We start from the raw sequence: 22,239 nt of genomic DNA on the forward strand, positions 1-22,239 counted from the left end.
GCACTGCAGACAAACTGAGAAGAGATATCAGATGATCCCTTAGGATTATCCTCCATCCCTGCTCCCACCTACTCGGGATGAAACTTATGGGTTTGGGGGAAAAAAAAAAAAAGAAACTTATGGGTTTGTATGTGGTAGACAAGCTCTCTACTGCTGAGTTAGTCCTTGATATGAGAAAGGAGTCTACTGCATTGCCCAAACTGGCCTTGAACTTGTTATTCACCTGCCTCCACCTCCAAGTGCTGGAATAACATGCACCACCATACCTATGTCCTTCGGGGTCTTAGTGTTTGCAAATCTGGCTCAGCTGTGGAGGAGGGTACTGAACTCTCTCAGAAGTCTTGATTGAAACACTGGGGCAGGAGTGCTGGAAGCACGTAGAACTGACTTAATTGGCAGCCAGCCTGTGTCCTTAGGGGGAATGAGTCACAGATGGGAAAGGACCACATATAGACCAAAGCAAAGATAGATCCTCAGGGGTATCTTTGTGGCTTAGGCAACCATGTCCTCAGCTCAACTGTAAGGCATCTTGGAAATCCTCAAGTTACCTAAAGCAGTCAGTATTGGATTCTCCTGTTATGTAAACACATAGGGGAGCCTGTGGAACAGCTCAGTCAGTAAAGTGTTCCCCGAGCAAGCATAAGGGCCAGAGCATGGAAAAAAAGCCAGGCTTGTATCGGCACGGGGTGGGAGGGCAGAGACAGGAGATTTCCTGGAGTTTCCAGGCTAGCCCAGATGAAGCAGTGATCCCTGGGTCCCAGTGAGAGAGCTGCCTCAAAACACAAGGTACGGGGGCATCTAAAGACAAGAGCCACCATTGACTTTTGGCCTCCATAAACATATGTATCTGAACATACATGAACATGCATATGCGTACACACGCCCAAAATAGCATGGCAGTCATGTGCCTGATGGTTCTGTTGGTCGGGATCACCCAAAGCAGTGGGAACAGGTGGCTTAGAGTGGGAAGTGGGAAGCAGAAGCTCCTAGCTTCTTTAGAAAGTTTGTTAGGTCAAATGATGGCTTGCTGGGGCACACAGGTGAAAGGTTGTCTTGCTGAAGCAGACACAGGGGAAAGGGTGTTTGATATAGCAAACACGTGAGAGGACTGATGAAGGACTACCAGTATGACCTCATAGACAGTAAGGGACAAGCCCTGAGCATCGGCTTAGGTTTGTCCCACGTCCTTATTCTTTGCTAACGGCATGCATGTATTGGTTTGTCTTACGTAGCTTCTTTGAGCTCACCTTGTGGTAATGGCACCATCGAGAGAAACTTGCCAAGGAAGTGCTCGTGAGGTTCCTGTGGAACAGCTCAGTCAGTAAAGTGTTCAGTCAGTGAAGTGCCACTTCAGTGGCCTCCTTGGGCTGATAAGTGAGCCGGACAGTTCCTTCAGGATTGAACTGCTGCTGTTGGTTCCTGCCTGCTGTCTGCCTGCCTAGAGCACTGGTCTGCAGCTGCCTGTTCCATGCCTGCTGTCTGCCTGCCTAGAGCACTGGTCTGCAGCTGCCTGTTCCATGCCTGCTGTCTGTCTGTCTAGAGGACTGGTCTGCAGCTGCCTGTTCCATGCCTGCTGTCTGTCTAGAGGACTGGTCTGCAGCTGCCTGTTCCATGTATGCTGTCTGCCTGCCTAGAGCACTGGTCTGCAGCTGCTGAGCCGTATTTGTTGTTTGCTATGGGACTGAACTGCTGCCAAAGAAGATCGAGCTTGCCCCCAAAGAACTATTGCTGAACAGGCCCAGTTCCCCCATATCCTAATAGCTTTTCCACTACCTTTGCTGGGTGGTGGGCTAGAGGACAGGTTGAACCCTTATTAAAAGTAGGTTGCAAAAAATTTTTGCCTACAGAAGTTCTTTCTTCCAAACCTTCATAGTCTCAGTCTTTCCTCCAGGTTGATCCTTGGCTCTAGAATGACTCTTCCTCATACTCTGGGGTGTTGTGGCCTTTACTCTGCCTCAACGCTTTGGGGCTAAGTGCTCTGGTCAAGAGAGAGAGTGGGGCTAGAGGGGCAATCGACGCGAAGAATGGTGACAAGATAGGGTGTGATCAAGTCTCTTACCAAGTCTCAAGTCTCTTTTATTGAAGGGAATTCTGAGGTATTTATACGCTTTTGCCACGTGCCTTGTAGGCACGTGGATACCACGTGCCTTGCAGGTGTTGATATGACGTAAGCCTTACAGGCGTCTATAGCGTGGACAGCACGTGCCTTGCAGGCGTGGATAGCACGTGCGCCTTATAAGCATGTATGGCATAGATAGCACGTGGACAGCACGTGAATTGCATGCCTTGCAGGCTTGGCTACCATGTGCGCCTTGCAGCTGGGGGCAATAAACAGCAACACAAAATATGTGGGATATCAGCGTGTGCTTCAGCTGTTGTAAGCTATTGAAAACCAAATCTCTTATCAGGGTATATGGTTCCAGATGGCTGCAAAGATAATCTAGCCGCTTTCTGCTAAAAGTCGGCTCCCAACACTGGGGTCTGCCACAAAAATTCTACTTTTACTGTGATGGGCTTCTCTAGTTTCTTTCTCTAAAACGTTTGCTACTGCTGTTTTTGTTGGTTTGGTTTTTAGACATAGGGCCTTTTTGTGTAGCCTTGAGTCTCCTAGAACTCACTCTGTAGACCAGGTTGGCCTCAAACTCACAGAGACCCACCTGCCTCTGCCTCCTGAATGCTGGGACTAAAGGCATGTGCCACCACCACCACCAGGCCTCTCTAAAATGTTCTAAATGTTTATTTATTTATTTGCGGGGGGGAGGGTAGGGGGTGAACACACACATACACGCACATGCACACATGTGCCACAATGCACACGTGCAGGTCAAAGGACACCTTGCAGGAGTTGGTTCTCCCTTCCACCAAGTGGGATCCTAAGGCTGAACTCAGTCGTGAGTGGTGGTGACATGTGCCTTACCTGCTGAGCCATCCCACCAGGCTGATGGCCTCTCCTTAAAGCATTTATAAACACTTTCACATCATGTTCCCTTTTTGAGGATGACTTTCATTGCTGTGACCACCGTGTGTGACTATTTATTCCACTGGGTACTGACAGATCCCTTTAACAGTCCAGAACTGTCACACCCATCCTGTGCCCACGTTTGCAGCCTCAGGGCATGTAACGAGCAACTGAACATCTTGAAGAGCTAGAGCAGCCTTCCCCTATTTTCTTTTCAAACAAACAAATCTGCTCGCCACCCTTCTCCTTTAAGAAAGTCTGGCCGCGTCCCACAGATCGAACTATACAGTAGATGCCACAGTAAGATGGAGCGATAGGAATGGTTAAGAAAGGTATTTTGTGTGTGTGTGAAACTACAAATACAGAAAAGGAAAAGTTGGCCTAACAAGTGCCTTTATTATAGTGATGACAATAGCTGCTTCTTTGTCAAATGAAGGGGGTGACACACAGTCTCCCTGAATAAATAAGACGGGTTTACAATTTCATCAGTACTGCTGAAGACTGTGGGAAGAGTCTAAAACCAGCACTACCCACATGGAAGGTCGAATCATGCCCATCAATTTATTTTGATCTTGTGGAAGGCGGTTTAGAGCAGGGCTTAAGAAATAGCTCAACCAAAAGAACATTCACATTATGTAAAAATGAGCCCCACTGATTTGAATCCATTAACCTTACATAATAAGATTTCAAACATAGCACTGTAATTTCACAATACAAAAAAAAAAAACACCCTTTAATATGGTAATTTGTCCTAATAGGTGGTAAATTCTATCTGGTAATTTGCAGGGGGAAAAAGTTGAACAGTAACGTCTCACCTTCGAATACACTGAGAAACCTGAGTTGGAGAGGAAAGAAGAGTAGCAGAGTCTAGAGGAGTGACAGTCACAAAGGATAGTGACTATTTAGCAAGCACTCAGTGAGTGTCTGCTGTATGCCAGATGTCGTTTGTGGCATTGAGGAGACACAGTTAACAGTCAGGTTCTAAGCACTTTCTATGGGCCTAATCCTGAGAGCAGAACTCCGTGCAAGTTGGCTCATTTGTTCTGTCCTTACCACAGTTCTCCGAGCTACATCAGTAACCTCATCTTACAGATGTGGAGGCTCCTGTGAAGCAACTTCCTGGTGGTCACAAAGGTGTTCCAAGTGGTGGAGGTTAGACACCAGCTGGGACCGATGAATTCAGAAGTCGCACAGCAAATTCAGTAGAAATGGATGCTGGAAATGTCTCCTCAGAGAGAACGAGCATTCTCGCATGTAGTCACCGTTGGTTGAAGGACTCTGCTCACAGTTACTATAAAGCCAGCGTTCATCATGGTTGCATCTATGTTTCAACTGTGTAGAAATTAGCCAAGCTCAACCAGTGGACTTCTTTATGGCTTCAGCTTGGGTTTAGAGAAACACTTGGGACTTAGCCTGTATCTTGGGAAAACATTTTTAAACTCCTGATTTCAGTATTGTCAGGGTTTCCCTGCTGTAAGAGCCACTAGTAAATGCCTAAAATACAGTTGGCATCGGGATTACAGGGGTGGGGTTAGACTAAAAAGCCTCCCTGTCCTTACCCCTGTGGAGCTAACACTCTGGGAAGAGTAATGGATTAAAAGTACTATAAATATAGAAAATACACAGTCTATTGAGAGTGATGGGGGATGAGGGGAAAGAAGAAGGTATCACTCCATTTTGTGTGCTGTAGCAGAATACCACAGACTTGGGAAATTTATAGGGAACAGAAATGTATTCTTTCACAGCTTTGGATCCTACAGTGTCCAGTTTAAGCTCCCGGGGTCTGATGAGAGCCTTCCAGCTATGTCCTCATATGAAGAAGGTGGAAGAGGAGGAAGCCAAGCCCACTCATGAAGCCATTTTTTCATTCATTCATGAAGCCATTTATGGGGACAGAGCCTTGTGACTTACACACCTCCCAGCACTGTTGCATTGGATTAGGTTCTAAGCTGCATCTTTTGGGGACACATTTAAAATGTAGCAGGTGAGTATCAGGTACAAGTGGGGAGGAATTAAAACTGTAGGTACAGAAGCCTTCATTGAGCCAGAGAGTGGGAGAAAAACCCCAGGAGAAATCAATCTCGTGGAAATGCAAGAGAAAGGCAGTCTAGACAGGGAAACAGCAGCAAAGCCCTGAGGAGTGAGTGTGCCTGCAAAGTAGAATTTATGAACAGAAGCAAGATGAGACAGGCAGCTAATGCAAAAAATCCACTTGCGTGCAAACTGTCTTAGTTAGGGTTTTACTGCTATGAACAGACACCATGACCAAGGCAACTCTTGTAAAGGACAACATTTAACTGGGGCTGGCTTACAGGTTCAGAGGTTCAATCTATTATCGTCAAGATGGGAGCATGGCAGCATCCAGGCAGGCATAGTGCAGGAGGAGCTGAGAGTTCTACATCTTCATCTGAAGGCTGCTAGTGGAAGACTGGCTTCCAGGCAGGTAGCATGAGGGTCTTAAAGCCCACACCCACAGTGACACACCTACTCCAACAAGGCCACACCCCCAAATAGTGCCACTCTCCAGGCCAAGCATATTCAAACTATGACAAGAACTAATGGAGGCTTTGGTGTAAGTTTGTGAGGATGTTCACCTTACAGCCTGAAGCCACATGCAGCCATGATGATAGCTACAAATGTGGCCCCAGACGACCTCATAAACTTATTTAAAACTTTATGAAGTTCTTTGCCATTATTTTGGGGATTCAAACTATAAGTTCTTAGGTGCCAATGATGTAGCTAATTGTGTTGTTTTGCAGTGTCACAGGTTGAACACACCTGCCAGAATGACGAGAAGTGATCAGATAGATACTAGAACTTCTGTGAAGGCAAGGGCAACTTTTGTGAATGGGCCAGTGACTGGGAATCAAAGCAGGGGTATGGCAGAGAGGGGGTGGCAAAGAAACCCTGCCAGACTCTAAGGGTGGAGCCCAGAGCATTTCTCTTTCTTTCCTGACTCCCTGGATTTGGATTTTTGTCACCTGCATTACAACAACTTCCCACTCAAGGAATTTAGAAAACTCTAGCATAATAAAGTAGAAACAAAACACAAACAAAAAAGTAAATTTAGAGCCAGGAATGTGGCTCCATGGTAGAATTCTTGCCTAACATGCATGAAGTCCTAAGTTTAATCCTCAGCAAGGGACATCTACACACATACACACACTCATCAGGATGATATGACACCCCAGAAACTGCTTGTGATATTGCGTATCTAAAGGCTGCGGCTTCTGAAGTTAGGCCATGACGGATAATGCAGCTCCTGGCTCGTTCACTGTGATCATAAGCATTGCTTAAGATTAAGATTCCGCAATTCTAAACTGATTCCACAGGAAACACTAGTCTATTTTCAGGGATCCAGAAGACACATGTCAGAAGGCAGCTCTGAAAGTCAGTGTCACTAATACAGTGAGTACCACGTGGGTATTATAAGTAGACTGAAAGTCTTCTCAGCACAGCTCTAGTCTATTGATTAGTTGGCATAAGGGCATTCTTGGCTCTTAGGATGTAAGCCATAGACAGATACATACTCAGTAAGCCATGCGCCACTCTGCCAAAGGATTGGCTGGTTTTAGCATCATAAACTCCATAAACATGAACTCATTTCACTTGTTCTAGTTTATCCACTTGTTTATTAACATCTACTCATTCACTTATTTATTTAATAGATATGAATATACTGTAGCTGTCTACACACACACACACACACACACACCAGTAGAGGGCACCAGATCCCATCACAGATGGTTTTGAGCCACCATGTGGTTGCTGGGAATTGAACTCAGGACCTCTGGAAGAGCAATCAGTACTCTTAACCACTGAGCCACCTCTCCAGCCCCTTGTTTAGTAGCTTAAGAAAAAGAAGAAAGGCTAAATGGAGTAACAGTACACCAGTAGCGGAGAGCTTCATCAGAAGATGTTAAGTGCAGAAAAACAAGAGCATCTCATTTCATCTTGATCCCTTCAGTATTAACATGGTGTTTGTATTTAGAGCCAATATTCTGATCCCTGCACAAAAGTGATACTTTTTTGTCGTGTTAATTCATTAAGACTTTTTATTACTTCTATGCAAAAGTAGCTTACTGTCCTCAGCAGTAAATGACCTCTCAACTGAATTAATATTTCTATCTTAAACTATATCTACTATCATATATCAATCTCAGCAGAAAAGTAGACATTATCACTATGGGTTATGTTTACTTAACTTTTAAAGTTATAATAATTGTTTGTGTGCAGTGTGTGTGTATGTGTGTGCACATTTGTATGTGCGTGTGTGTGTGTGTCTGCATGTATGTCTCATGCAGAGGGGATTCTTGCAGGTGACAGGGAATTGAACCACAAAAAGAGATAAGAGTGAAAATCTGATGCAGATTGGCTTCAACAGCCTGGATCAAACTTCAGGGAGTCTAATGCAGGCAGTTCACTTTCAGTATATTTTAAACACAGTATAATTTAGGCAAAAAGGTTTCCAGGCAACAATCAGTCCAATTCCAGGTACACAATAAAGGTTAAGGTGTGAACACATAGAAACTCCTTTACAAAGTACTTGAGACCATGAGGTTGGGTTCTATAGCTAAATCTAGTGTGGTCTCTGACCAATAGATAGCAGAGAGGTTACCGGGTTACCATGTACATGTGACATCTTCCTAAAGGATGGGTATGGTCTAGGGAGGGGAGAGTCTGGGATAATCATTCTGGGGAATTTGGGTGAGGTCTGCTTCTATAGCAAAAGGTGGGGGAGGTCTGCCTCCACAGACAGCAGAAAGGTCACCAGGCCATTAACAAAATCCACTCTCAGCTTTCTGGATGGAATGCAGGCATTTGATTTTTGTCTCCTCCATTGAGGATACTCTCCTGCCTGATTAACATTCCTGGTTCTCTTAGTGCTTCTCTGTGAGTACAAGGACCTGTTCCTCCAATACCACAGTGAAGTATGTGTGCAGGAAACATTAGCATTGTGTATGCAAGGTATATATATATGTATAAGTATATGTACATATGTATATATATACATATACGTATATATGTGTATATATGTATATATGTATATATGTATGTATATTATATATGTATATATACATACATGTATATATATACATATATATAATCAGTTCATATATATATGAACTGGTTTGAGACATAGGCATGGAATGGCTAATTTCAACTATTTATAAACTAAAGGCATGTTCACAGGCACCTTGTTTGCTTGCTATCTCAAGGAATTAGCTGACTGGTTGAGAGGATTGGCCTCCATGTCTCCAAGGGCCGAAATATCAAAGCATCATAAAATATTGGCAAGATGGTAGCAGCATCCCAAGTCTATGAAGCATACCCAAAAGACCTGGCAATGGTTGGAATGTGTGGCTGCTATTGAAGGGAATAAATGTGATCTTGTTGTGTACGAGAAACATGGAAGGATGCTAAGGATGACAATTCCATTCATACAATGTTTAGGGGGTGTGGGAGATGACTGAAAATTTCCCTGGTTTTTATTTCCACTGCTAATGAAAATTATACTATTTTCAATATGGTAGGAACAATGATGCATACCTTTAACCTTAGTACTCTGAAGCCTGAAGCAGAAGACTCCTGAGTTTAGTGCCAGCCTAGGCTGCATAACATGATATTGTCCCAAAATATGGTAAGATATTATATGTGGAGGGTGGGCAAGTATTACTTGAAGTTAAAATAGTCCATTTATAGGACTAAAGAAAACAATTTTATCCCTGCCATCTCTAATATGCTTTTCATTAAATACAGATATTCCTTGACTTATAGCAGGGTGACTTCTCAATAAACCCATAAGTTGAAAACATTAAGTAAAAATACATTTGATCCCTTACCCTACAAAATATCAGAACTTAGCCCAGTGTGATGGTTTGTATATGCTCAGCCTTGGGAGTAGCACTACTAGAAGGTGTGGCCCTGTTGGAGTAGGTATGTCACTGCCTGTACAGGCTTTAAGACTCTCATTCTAGCTGCAGGGAAGTGAGGTATTTTGCTAGCAGCTTCAGATGAAGCTGTAGAACTCTCAGCTCCTCCTGCACCATGTCTGCCTGGATGCTGCCATGTTCCTGCCTTGATAATGGACTGATCCTTTGAAACTGTAACCCAGCCCCAATTAAATGTTGTCATTTATAAGAGTTGCCTTGGTCATGGTGTCTGTTCACAACACTAAAACCCTCACTAAGACACCCAGTCTGCCTCAAATGCCCTTACAACACATTAATGTGTGGTTGGGCAAAGTCATCTAACACAAGGCCTATTTTATAACAAGACATTAAACATCTCATGTTATTTATTGAATGCTGTGTTGAAAAATAACAGAATGGTTATATGAATAAGCTTTTGTAACACTGTAAAGGGTTTGAGTGGAACCATTGTGAATTGGGTAGTAGCAGTATATAAAAACTGGATACACTGGACAGTGGTGTCGCATGCCTTTAACCCCAGCACTTGGGAGGCAGAGGCAGGCGGATTTCTGAGTTTGAGGCCAGCCTGGTCTACAGAGTGAGTTCCAGGACAGCCAGAGCTACAACAGAGAAACCCTGTCTCAAAAAAACAAACAAACAAACAAACAAAAAAAAACAAAAAAAACAAAAAAAAGAAAGAGAAAAAAGAACTGGATACATGCAGAAAATTGTCAATAGTTACAGCACCTGCCTAGTTCACATCCTGGGTTTGCTTCTGACCCTGTCACATCAACAAGTACATTATTTATAATTGTTTTAGAGATAAGGCCTTGCCATATAACCCAGTCTTGCTTCAACCCTGAGACCCTCAGATTGCCAAGTTCTGGGATTCTAGGTATGTGCCACCATGCTTAGCATTATTGCAGCTTTTTAAAGTAGCTGTCTGGAATAAAATGTCTTAAACTGACTAGCAATGGTTGTTAAAAGAAGAGGGGAAAAGTAATGAAAGCGGTGTAAATACTTAAAGCATTCATTTAATGCAAATATTTTTGGCAAGAAAAAGCAAGTGGCTGTTGCTTAGCGTATGTAAAGTTCCAGCCCATATTTAGAAGGCTATTGCTTAAATGTAGTGAATTATGTAAATACATTAGCAAATTACTTCATTCAAAACCAAAAAAATAATGCAAAAGATGAAAGCCATGCTCGCCCCCTTTCCTGTGTTTCTCACAAACTCCACTACCTCAGGAATGCCCTTCTACAGTAGGTAAATTCGGTAGCAAATCTTGAAACAATCTGCCACAACTTGTATTCGTGTGTGAGTAGTGCCACCAAATCTAGCACCAAGCGACCGTGTTCTTTCCTTTGTTCTCAGGTACTCTACCCGTGATAACATTTGATACAGGAACTCCCACTTGTAGAGTGCTGTCAAAAGACTAGGCTATTCTAGTTCCCTTTTTCCAGATCCCAAACTAAATGCCACACGAGGGCTTTGCCAGTTGACAGTATGGCAAGCAGGAAGGCCCTGAACTATAGACTTTGCCAGCCATATGTAAATCTACCTCTCCAACCAAACTCCCACTTCACCTGAACCTACACCCTCCCAAAATACTACAAACAGCACACAGTTAAACACTCGGGCAGGATTGATGAGGACTGAAATACACAGTGTATAATGGTTTCATTTGAAGCCCCAAAGATGTTTTTAATTTTTATATATGTATTTAAAGGGCCGCATGAACACAGTTCAGTTAATTCAAATACAAGTTATCAGTTATCCCTTCAACGACGTTCAAGCTTCCAGGTACCTTTGCCTGCCTAGAATACACACTGCGGGAGAACTTCCGGCCGACTCACCCAGGGCTTCCGCATTGGGCGGGGACTCTGGACCACATCTGTGACCTTATTGATTGTTTCAGCCTGAGCAGCCGCAGGCTCCCGGGGATCGACTGCTTGGGTCTGGCGAGTGGGGCGCGGGAAAGCGAGTTTGAAGCCGGCGGGTTCGCTGAGGTGGCGCGCCTTCCTCATCCCTGACCGTGCAGCGAGCTGCCATGTCGGAGGCGTATTTCCCGGTGGAGTCGGGCGCTCTGGGACCTGAGGAGAACTTCCTGTCTTTGGACGACATCCTAATGTCACAAGAGAAGCTGCCGGTGCGCGTCGAGACGCCCATGCCGCGCCTGGGCGCCTTCTTCCTGGAGCGGGGCGCGGGCGCCGAGCCGGACCATCCGCTCCCACAGGTAAGGCGATCCCGGGGAGAGGCTTCGAAGAGCTGGAGCCTGGGGGAGTCCTCGGGGATCCGAGGAGGCCATGGGGGTCCCGGGAAGCCGCACAGCACTCGGAGTGGTCTCCCGCCTTCGATTTCATTCTTAAAACTTTCCAAAGTCATCCGCTTCGCGAACGCTGAAGGATTGGCTCCAGCTGATCCTCTCAGGGTCTTGCTGTTCATGGTTTCCATAAAACTTATTTGAGGTTTCTAAGTCTGGGAACTGCAAATGGTCGTGTGCGCTCTGCACGATTATGACAGTGTCTGCAGCCTGTTTCCGAGGACCGACTATTCAACAGGGGATGGGGGCTGTGGTGGGGGATAAAATTGTCATCCTCTCACTTAGGCAGCTTAACGAAGATGGGGTACCTCAGCCAGGGTTCCACAGTAAGTCCAAACTGGCTTGACCAAGTCATCCCCGGTAAAAAGGTTGCTCATAACAATTTTCAGTGTCGGACTGAATATGGCAACTGCAGCTCCCCGTAATTAACCCTTTTACTCTCCCATAAACCTAACAAAATCTGAAGTCTAGGGTCCTCCAGTAAGTGGTGAGCTGGGATTCGAACCTCTGGCTCTATTTGCTTCAAATAGGAGTTTGTCCCAAGTGCATAACTTGTAATGGTTACTTTCGTTTCCTGTTAGGTCTTTTAAGTTTTGTTTAGAAGAGTACCTGTTTTGTCTTTGTCTGTTTCTAGGTAATTTTTCTCAATGTAAAACACCAATTTGTGAAAATCAAATAGTACCAAAAGATTTTTTTTTTCAACAACAAAATAATAGGCTCATTTTTGCTTCCCGGGCCGCTTCTCAAGTTCACAGACCAACCAGTGCACTTTCTAAGTAGAGTCTTCAAAATCGACCGCCACGTTTTCGAAGAATGGACTAAGGATGTGTCCTGGTGCTTTGCACATGCTAGGCAAGCATAGGACCATTGAGCTCTACCCCAAATGGCAACTTTATTAGTTCCTCATTATCATAGAGAAGGATTTAGAAGCTTTTTGTTTTGTTTAACTTTCTTGAGACAGGGTTTCTCTGTGTACCCCTGGCTGTCCTAGAACTGGCTCTGTAGACCAAGCAGGCCTCAGACTCAGAAATCCACCTGTCTTTGCCTCCCTGGTGCTGGGATTAAAGGTATGTGTCACCATTACCTGGCTAGGATTTAGTTTAGTTCTTACACACTGCTGAACAAAGATATCCTGCCCAGATTTCTTGGGTCTTTTTTTTTGGAGGGGGGGCGGGGGGGGGGGCTCAAGACAGGGTTTCTCTGTGTAGCCCTGGCTGTCCTGGAACTCACTCTGTAGACCAGGCTGGCCTCGGACTCAGAAATCCACCTGCCTCTGCCTCCCAAGTGCTGGGATTGGGTCTTATTTTCTTAATAGTCTAGCATCTTTTTTTTTTTTTTTTTAATGATTTATTTAATTATTTTATGTATATAAATTCACTATTGCTCTCTTCAGACACACCAGAAGAGGGCATCAGATCCCGTTACAGATGGTTGTGTATCACCATGTGGTTGCTGAGAATTGAACTCAGGGCCTCTGGAAGAGCAGTCAGTGCTCTTAACTACTGAGCCATCTCTCATGCCCCTAGTCTAGCATCTTTAAAAAAAGGATTAAAAATTAATAATTTTTTAGCTGTCATGTTTCACTGGGTTCTTTTTAGCTAGCATCAGGCTTTTTGTTGTGGTTGTTTCTAATGACAGTTTTCTGGATATTATAATGTTCCTCAGATGAGGTTGGCTTGATATTTTACTCTTGATCAGATTGGTTTATTGGTTTGGGAGAGATCACAGGGGTCAAGTTCCATTTTCACTACATCAAATCAGCTTAGTGTTTTGACCCTGCTGTAGATTCTGGTCACCAGGCTGGGGTAGTGTTTGTCAGGTTTGCCACACTCCTTGGAAGTTATATATAGCCGCTCTGAAGGAGGAGGCTGTCTTGCTCCAGTTTGAGAGATAGTGTCTCTCAACTGGACAATTCCAATAGTGTTATATGAAATTCTTCTCTGCCGCACAGAATTAGGTTTGAAGATTTTTTTTTTATGATGCCTAATTTCACTCATAGATATAAGACTTCATGATTTGTTTCTTATGTTGATTTTGGTATGTGCCTTGAACTCCAGTCTCCTGCCACATTATATGCCCCTTTAATTTTTGCATATAAAAATATTTATTTTAATTGGGTGTGTCAATGTGTGTCTCTGTATAGATGTGTGCACATCAGTGCAGGTGCCTAGAGAGGCCAGAGGAGTCACATCCTCCTAGAACTGGAGTTAGAGGCAGTTGTGAGCTGCCTGATATGGATGCTGGAAATTGAACTCTCCCTCTCTGTAAGAGCAATATGTGCTGAGCCTTCCACACCTTTTTAAAGATTTTATAGATGTCTGGTCCATCGTGTCATCTCATCTTGTCATGTTCTGCATTTCTTTTAAGGCTTTGAAAACATAGACATTGACCCTTTCTGCCATCTCCAAAACCATGAGTTGGGTTGGGAAAGAGACTGCCACCAACTTCAAACGGATTCCATTTTATTCTCTGTTCTACTAACATCCAGACTGGTCCTTAGCACTTAGTAGACACCCAGCAAGAACTTATATACCATAGAAAGTAAAAAATTATATTCATTTACTTTACAGAACTCATGTTTTTGCTGTTGTTATGATCTATTTTCTGTCTTCATTAGATCATAATATAAATCCTCAGCCCAGGCTGATCTCATAGAACTTGATAGTAGGATAGTGATGTCAGAAGCTGGGAAAGTGGGGTAGGAACTTGATTAGCAGGTATTACCTTGTAGTGAGAGTTAAGGAGTTCCGGTGTACTGCTGAGTAACATACCACTTAAGAAAAAGTAAATTATACACAGAGAAACCTCATCTTGAAAAACAAAGCCAGCAGGGCAGTAGTGGTGCACGCCTTTAATCCCAGCACTTGGGAGGCAGAGGCAGGCGGATTTCTGAGTTTGAGGACAGCCTGGTCTACAGAGTGAGTTCCAGGACAGCCAGGGCTACACAGAGAAACCCTGTCTCGAAAAACAAACAAAAAAAAGAAAGAAAGAAAGAAAGAAAGAAAGAAAGAATGAATGAATAAGTAAATAAGGGTCTGGAAATGTGGCTGAGTGGGTGATGTTCTTGCTGCATTAGCACAAGGACCTGAGTCTGGATCCCCAGCACCCACATAAAAAGCCAGTCATGGCCATGACTGTAACTCCAGGAGTGGCAGAGTTGGGGTTTAGTTTGTCTGAAACAGTAAGTACCAGATCAGCAAGAGAGCACCCTCCAAATTAAGAAGTGATTGAGGAAGACATTGTGACATCAGCTTCTGGCCTCCCCACACATAACGTGTTCACCAGGTAGACAGTGTGTGTCCCTGCTAAAAAAATGTAAATAACACTTTAAGTGTATAGTTCATTTCTTCAGATCACTTCACAGTTACTTCCCCAGTAGAAGAGGCAGTATTTTTCAGACAATATGCATTTCTTTCTTTTTTTTTTTTTTAATTTCACTTACACTGACTGTGCCTTTTGGTTTTCAATTTTATGTTCTTGTCTGACACAGGGTATAAAACTTGAGCTTCCCTTGTGGCTGGCTAAGGGACTTTTTGACAACAAGCGGCGCATCCTTTCTGTGGAACTTCCCAAGATGTACCAAGAGGGATGGAGGACTGTATTCAGTGCAGATGCTAATGTCGTGGACCTCCACAAAATGGGACCCCATTTCTATGGGTTTGGTTCACAACTCCTGCATTTTGACAGTCCAGAGAATGCAGATATCTCCCAGTTTCTGCTGCAGGTAAGTAGTGTGTAGTATTGGGCTGTACATGTCTTGGGAGCCAGTGATGTCATTTTTTTTCATCCTTTGTCAGGGTTCTCAAAGAAGTGTGTGTGTGTGTGTGTGTGTGTGTGTATACATGGGGACTCAGTGGTTAAGAGTACATACTGCTCTTCCAGAGGACCCAAGTTCAGTTCCCTGTATAACATTTCTCCCTCCCTTTTCTCCTTCCAAACCCTTCCATATGTCCCTCCCCACTCATTCAAATTCAGTCTTTTTGTTTTCACTAATTGTTATTGCATGCATATATGTATTTGTATATGCATATATGTTTCTAAATATAACCTTCTCAGTCTGGATAATACTACTTATATGTATGTTTTTAGGGCTGCCATTTAAAAAACTAAAAAAGAAATTTAAAAAGTGCCTGCAGGCTCTCAGATCAATAAAAAGCTTTTAAGTGGAGAAGAAAAGACAACTATTAAGGGGAGTTATTGGATTGGCTTATACTAGGCTTCTCACACAAAAGAGACTAAAATCCAGTAGTCGCTCAGTCCATGAGACTGGTTATCTCTGTAATCCCCATGTGGTGCTGAAGGTCTAAAGGATTCTTGGAGAGCTGCTGGTTGCCAGCAAGAGTGGGGGCAAGCAGACAAGCAGTTTCCCTCTGTCTTTTTATCTGAGTTGTCATCAGAAGGCTCTGCCTTTGTTTAGGGTGGGTCTTTGTATTTCAGATAAAGAAAATCTCTCTCATAGGAGTGCCTAGCAGCTTGCAGTTGATTCGTAATCTCGTCAAGTTGACAACTAACAGTAGCCATCACACTTAGTGAGGTGTGTGATCCATTACTTGGTTTGTTGGTGTTCTAGGGTGACCTACACTTACCCCGTCTGCCAATTTTTTAAAATTGAGCCAGAGATGTGAGCCAGTGGTCCAGTGCCTGCCTATTATGTGTGAAGCCATGAGTTCAAGCCCTGGCACCACAAAAATAAAGCCCATAAAGATTTTCTGTAATATATCCTGGAGGAGTAAAGGGCAATTTAGAGTGGTTATGATCAGGGTACATTGTTTACAAGGATGGAATTATCAAACAATAACTAAAAGAATTTAAAAGAAAGACAGTTAATCCAACTTCTGTCAGTCACCTGACCAGGAGTCCACCCCAGAGGAAAGCTTGTTTACCTGAAGACATGCCAAAGAGAAGGGAGGATAATTGCCCCTTAATAAGTTAATATATAGTTTGTCTTTCCCAGATGCTCCTCCCATGGTAGATCTTTTTCTTCCCAATACTGGCCAGAAAGCCTAAGCATCTTTCCCTGGAACCCTAGGAGCTCTTACTTTTTCTCAAGTCCTATCTGCCGTACAGCTGTTTGCCTACTGTCATTGCAAACGGCATGGCTTTTTCTCTTCCTCTTCTCCATCTTGCTTCCGTAGGCAGCTGCCAGGATCTACAGCTTGCCTTTCCTGTTGTTTTTCTCTCAGATTAATAAATTGTCCTTTGACTTCAAAACAAAACAAAAGAAGTTTTACACAAGTACAGGGTCCTAACAGTATTTTAATACATGTATTATACATTGTATAATGTACATGTCAGGTTAAGCCTGTCTCTTCAATATTAATTCTTTTGTGTGTATATGGTATGTTTTTGTGAATTCATGTTAAATGTGTACGTGTAGGTGCATTCTTGCCATGGCACACATGTAGTGGTCAGAGACAACTTTGGGTGTCAAGCCTCACTTTCCAAGGTCTCCATTTTGTAGTTCGCTGCTATTTACTATTTCATCCAACTAGTCAGTGAGTTTCCCAGTTGTCTCTAGTCTCCACGTTGCATCTCACCGTAGAAACAGTGAGATTACAGATGTGCAGTACTGTGCCCAGCTTTTATGCAGGTTCTGGGAATTAAGACTCCAGTCCTCATGTCTGAATGACAAGTACTTTACCCACTGAACCACCTTCCCAGCCCCTTAATAATTTTTTCATGGCAAAAAAATTTGAAGTACTTCCTTTTAGCATTTTGAAATGTTCATTATAAACATCTATAGCCACTTTATAGTATGGTAGCACTCCAAAATTTCTTGTTCTTATCTAATACATTTTAAAGATATATGACCTGCCTACTCCTTTTTGTATTTACTTCCTAAGAACTGGAACCATCAGGAAGTTGAGAGAGAGAGAGAGAGAGAGAGAGAGAGAGAGAGAGAGAGAGAGAAAGAGAGAGAAGTAGATTATAAGTGGTAGGCACATTGTTAAACTATTCTGGCCCAGTTGCAAGTTTGGACTGGGAGTTCCTTTTGGAAATACTTGAGTTACTTGTTTCTCCATTGGTGTCCCTTCTTCTGGCATTAAAACACGGCTCTCTCATTAATTGATTTACTGAAGCTACATGGCCAGTCCTAACATCAAATTTTCACTTGTATGTACAACATGTAACAATGACATCAAAATCACAGTTACAGTAAAAAAAGAGATGTAGTGCCATGTCAGTTAATATTTAATCAACAGTACAGTAGTTACTTTTCTGTTACGATAAAATACCATGACCAAGGTAGCTTATAAAAGAAAGAGTTTCTTTTGGGCTTACTATTCCTGAGGGATAAGTCCATCATGGCAGCAAGCAGACAGCATAGTGATTGGAGCAGGAAACTAAAAACTCACATCATTACAGTAAACACAAAGCAGAGAGGTGCAGTGGAAAGGGCACAAGGCTTTGAAATTTCAAATCCCCCTCCCAGTCACATACTTTCTCCAGCAAGGTTGTACCTTCTAGACTTTCCCCAAACAGTAGAGCAACAGGGCACTAAGTGTTCAAATACATTAGCCCTTCAAAGACAATTTCATTCAGCTGTAACTAAATACGTATTTTTTATGAACAAAACAGTGTTAACATAATAGTGTCATCATTTATGGTGTATCCTAGTTTAATTTCTTATTCTTTTAGTAACAGAAAAATGATCCTTTGTATCTCTTAAACAATAAACAGTCAAAAGACTTTAATTCTTCCATTTTAGTTTTATAAGAACTGTTGGCTCAAGGGCTGGAGAGATGGCTTATAGTTTAAGAGAGCTTACTGTTGCAGAGGACTTGAGTTAGGCTTTCAGCAACCATGTTGGGTAGATCTCAATGGCCTGTAACTCCAGGGGATTCAATGTCTGTCTTTGTCTTTCGTGGGCACTCAGCAACACAGTGAGAACCTGTCTCAAAAAAGAAAAAACTTGGGCTAGTGGTTTTGATGGTGCACACCTTTAACCTCAGTAGTCAGGAGGCAGAGGCAGGTGGATCTCTGTATGAGTTCAAGGCCAGCATAGTCCACATAGTGAGATCCTGTCTTAAAAATAACAACAAAACTTTGAGTCTGGGGGGATGGCTCATCAGTTAAAAGCACTGGCTACTCTTCCAGAGGACCTAGTTTGATTTTCAACACCCATATAGTGACTCACAGCCTTCTGTAATTCCAGTTCCAGAGGGATCTGGTACCGTTTTGTGGCCTCCACAGGTACTGCATATATGTGGTACACAGACATCCCTGCAACTTATATACCATAAAATAAAGGAAAAATTTTTGAATCTTGCTTAGTCTGTGGCTGCCTGAGATCACAAAATTAAAAGAGAGAGAAAAAGGAAAAAAAAATGGTATCCATTTAGTAAAAAAAGCTCATACATAGACTATAGACCAGAAAGTTGAACCCAAGTCATGAAACTCTAGAATAGAAAGCTACAAGGGCGGAAAGTGTGTTTGTTTACTAAGATGTAGGCTTTTTATTTCTGTTTGTTTGAGGTAGGTTTTCTCAGTTCCTCAGCATGGCCTATAACTTGCTAAGTATTTTAAGCTGGCCTCTACTTGGGATCCTCAGCCTCCTAAATATTAGAGATCACATTCTGGGCCAGCAAGTCCAATTCCCAGGACTTGTTCTTGAATTAAAGTTTTCTATCTTTCTTTTTTTTTTTTTTTTTTTTTTTTAATATGAGTTGTGTATTTTCTATTAACATCACTGTTTTCAAGTGTTTTATAGTTATATAGATTAAATATTTAGGTGTGAGACAGATGGAAACACTGGAGTAGGGGCTTGTGGTTTTTGTTCAGAGCCCAATGATAAAATGATACCCTTGATCTTACACATCTCCATCCTGTTCCTAGCCTGAGAAAAACAAACTGAAATCGGTTAAATCCAAAGTCCTATCTGGTTAAAAGCTGTTGGTTATAATTCCTATAGGCTTTGTTACCAATAACAATAACAGGCAATGCTTTTTCGGGGGCTTGCTATGTGCCAGTCTCTTGCTATGTTATTTTCATATGTTACTTCACTGTTTTTTATAACGATGCATTGGATTTTCGTAACAACCTGTTTTACTGTAAGAGGGGAAAAAAAAGGCTTTCTTAAGTAGTAGAAGACACTCAAGCCTTCTGGGTGAGTCTTGAGACCAAATTCTTGGAAGCTATCTAAATGGTCCAGTATAGGGGCCAAATAGAAGTCTCAGTGGTTAAGAGCACATACTGCTCATGCAGAGGACCCAAGTTCAGTTCCCAGAACTCACTTCTGATAGCTCACAAGTGTAACTCCAGCAACATGAGGGCCCAGATGGTTGTGGCAGAGACAGGTGGTTCTCTGAGTTCCAGCCAACTGGGGCTACATAGTGAGACCATAAGTAAGTAAATAAATAAATCTTCAAATGTTCCAGTAAAAAAAAAAAATATGTCTAAGGGCCAGCAAGATGGCACTTGCAGCTGATGCTAATGACTTGTGTCTCCCACTTGTCCTCTAACCTCTACACACATACATGGTGTCACATATGCTCCCTCTGTCTCACCTATAAAGTAAAGTAACAAAGGCTTTCAATGTGTCTGGCTTTATGGGATGTCATGTTACCCCTGACTCTCTTACTCTTCTTTAGACTTTTATTGGACGGTTCCGCCGCATCATGGACTCCTCCCAGAATTCTTACAATGAAGATACTTCAGCACTGGTGGCCAGGTTAGATGAGACAGAGAGGGGCTTATTTCAAATTGGACAGAAAGGTCTGAATGACTTTCAGAGTTGGGAAAAAGGTCAAGCTTCTCAGATTACAGCTTCCAGCCTTGTTCAGAATTATAAGAAAAGAAAATTTACAAATATGGAAGACTAAAAGTAGAACAGAACTACAATTTGTGGATTTATCTCTGTGCCCTTGATAAGACCAGTTAACTTCATGAGAGACCCAACTGTGTACTGTGTTAGGGCTTTAACCTTCAGCAGTCTCAAAGCTTGTAACTGTCTGGTTGGGGTTGGATGCCCTTGACCCTGTTGGTCTTCTGGACTGTAGCTACCTGCTATCCTCACAGCATAGGCCTTTGGCCCAGGAATGCAGCTGAGGAGGAGCCCGAGTCCATCTTAAATAAGGAGCACAGGCACATTACATACATAGTCAAGTTGGAACTCGGATTCCTCAGGTGTCTGGTCTCGTTGGCTGCAAAGTGGGTCATCTCTGCCTGTTCACAACTTCTCTTAAGCTTGTTTGCCTTATCTTCTTCATGGTTGGACAAAGGACAGCATCCCCACCATTCTGCCTACCTGCTGGGACTTATCCCAGTTTCTAAAACAGGAAATTGGGAGAAAAGCGGAAAGTCAGATGAATGGCGGAGCAGAAAGGAGAAGACATTGAGCTTTTGTGCCCTGTAATCAGGGCTTTGGAACTAGAATCACATCCCTTCAGTCTACCCAGAGGGCCTTGTGCTTATGTTTGTGAGGGATCTTTAAAGCGCTGGCACACTTGTTCCACTCTAGAAAAGCTATCAGGGCAGCCATCTTCCAGTAACTTGCCAAAACAACCAACATAAAGGGAAAGAGGAGAGGCACTCGGTATATGCTCTCTAGGCCTTTTAGGGAAAATGGAGTTGTTCCTCTGGCCATATACATGTGAATCTACAAGAAGGGTGATATTGTAGACCTGAAGGGAATGGACACTGTTCGAAAGAAATGCCCTCTAAGTGTTACTACAGCAAAACCGGAAGAGTCTGTCACCCAGCATGCCGTGGGCATCATTGTAAACAAGCAAGTTAAGGGCAAGATTCTGGCCAAGAGGATCAGTGTGTGGACTGACATCAAGCTCTCCAAGAGCAGAGACAGCTTCCTGAAGCGGGGGAAGGAGAACAATGAGAAGAAAAAGGAAGCCGAAGAGAAGGTACCCGAGTTCAGCTGAAGTGTCAGCCTGCTTTGTGAGGACTAACAGAAAGGAGCCTGAGCTTCCAGAGCCCATTTGTATGAATTCATAGCCTAGTGTGCAAAAGGCAATAAAGGATCTGGACTGCCAAGTGATTCTCATTAAAGAAAGGAAGAAAAGCTATCAGGGAGGTGTTAGGAATTGCAAACTAGTTATTAAAGGGTGTTTACCAGCCTTTGTAATAATTGTATCAGGGGCTTGCAGGTTGTGAAGAGCCCTAGCTGAAAAACAGCCTGGCAAGTGTTATAAGATATTGTTTTCTCCAGGAAATACTGCAACATTAATGCAAAGAAGACCACTGACCACTTACTGGGAGACTTTTTAAACATGTACTAAACTGTTCTCCAGACCATAAGCTGAATAGAAAAGTCTCATTTCCTGGAGCCCTTTGGATTGTCCAGTGGGCAGTTTCTCCACACCACTGGCCACCCCTGGTCCCCTATGGCTACTGGAAAATACCTTCATTGTAATTAAGGAGAGATGTGGGTGTCCAGATAACACAGTCGTAATGGAAACTTAAAATAACAGACATGCATTAAAATGCTTGTCTTAGCGTGAAATTGTCTTTTATCATTCGACTTTGATCCTAAATAAATGATGAGTTTTGTACATGTGTTGTCTCTAACTGTCTGGCTGACAGGAGTCAGCAAACCAAGGACTTGTTCTTTGATCATATTCGACTGTAATGCTCAAGTCTGTGTTTTAGCAATTACACTTCTGTTTGTACAATATGCATAAGCACCAGGAACATTCTCTGGGAGTATATTATGCCCTAGGAAGATGACACTTCTATTTTTACACAGTTTTTTTTATGTATACTCAGGGCCCAGAAACCAGGGTGCAAAGAGTATATTAGCCTAACTTTTGGTAGCTCTGCTTTCACAGGTGGCTTTGTTTTTACAGTTAATATTAGATTGCTGGTATATTTTAAAAAAAAAACACACACACAAATTTCCTCAGGGGCCATATATACAGAATCTACTTTAAATTTTCAAACAGATTGTGTCATGTGTATTTTTTGAGCCCATTTTAGTTATATATATGCCCTACAAGTCTTTCAGACTAATCCTCTTCCTGGAAACTAGCCCTCCCCAGTTCAGGTTTTAAAGTAACTGTTTAGTTCATTTAAAAGTTGATTTTTTAAAAAACAA

The 22,239-nt window shown here is 42.8% G+C and overlaps 1 protein-coding gene and 1 pseudogene across 1 annotated transcript; both read left to right on the plus strand.

The window, feature by feature from the left end:
• The first annotated feature begins 10,796 nt into the window (after nucleotides 1–10,796).
• Gins3 (GINS complex subunit 3) lies at nucleotides 10,797–21,697 on the plus strand. The gene is made up of 3 exons (XM_034523150.2): nucleotides 10,797–11,105; nucleotides 14,683–14,916; nucleotides 19,784–21,697. The coding sequence occupies exons 1-3, from the start codon at nucleotides 10,920–10,922 to the stop codon at nucleotides 20,012–20,014; spliced, it is 651 nt and encodes a 216-aa protein (XP_034379041.1). The 5' UTR covers nucleotides 10,797–10,919; the 3' UTR covers nucleotides 20,015–21,697.
• Nucleotides 20,684–21,145, plus strand: LOC117723478 (large ribosomal subunit protein eL21 pseudogene; annotated as a pseudogene).
• Nucleotides 21,698–22,239: the final 542 nt, after the last annotated feature.

The sequence above is a fragment of the Arvicanthis niloticus genome, chromosome 18 (genome assembly GCF_011762505.2).
Source record: "Arvicanthis niloticus isolate mArvNil1 chromosome 18, mArvNil1.pat.X, whole genome shotgun sequence".
NCBI lineage: Eukaryota > Metazoa > Chordata > Mammalia > Rodentia > Muridae > Arvicanthis > Arvicanthis niloticus.

Bases quoted from the DNA above. Each gene is read 5' to 3' on its own strand.
- Gins3 (XM_034523150.2), top strand. From the start codon at position 10,920: ATGTCGGAGGCGTATTTCCCGGTGGAGTCGGGCGCTCTGGGACCTGAG. The intron at 11,106-14,682 runs GTAAGGCGATCC...TGTCTGACACAG, and splicing joins CGGACCATCCGCTCCCACAG to GGTATAAAACTTGAGCTTCC. The intron at 14,917-19,783 runs GTAAGTAGTGTG...ACTCTTCTTTAG, and splicing joins TCTCCCAGTTTCTGCTGCAG to ACTTTTATTGGACGGTTCCG.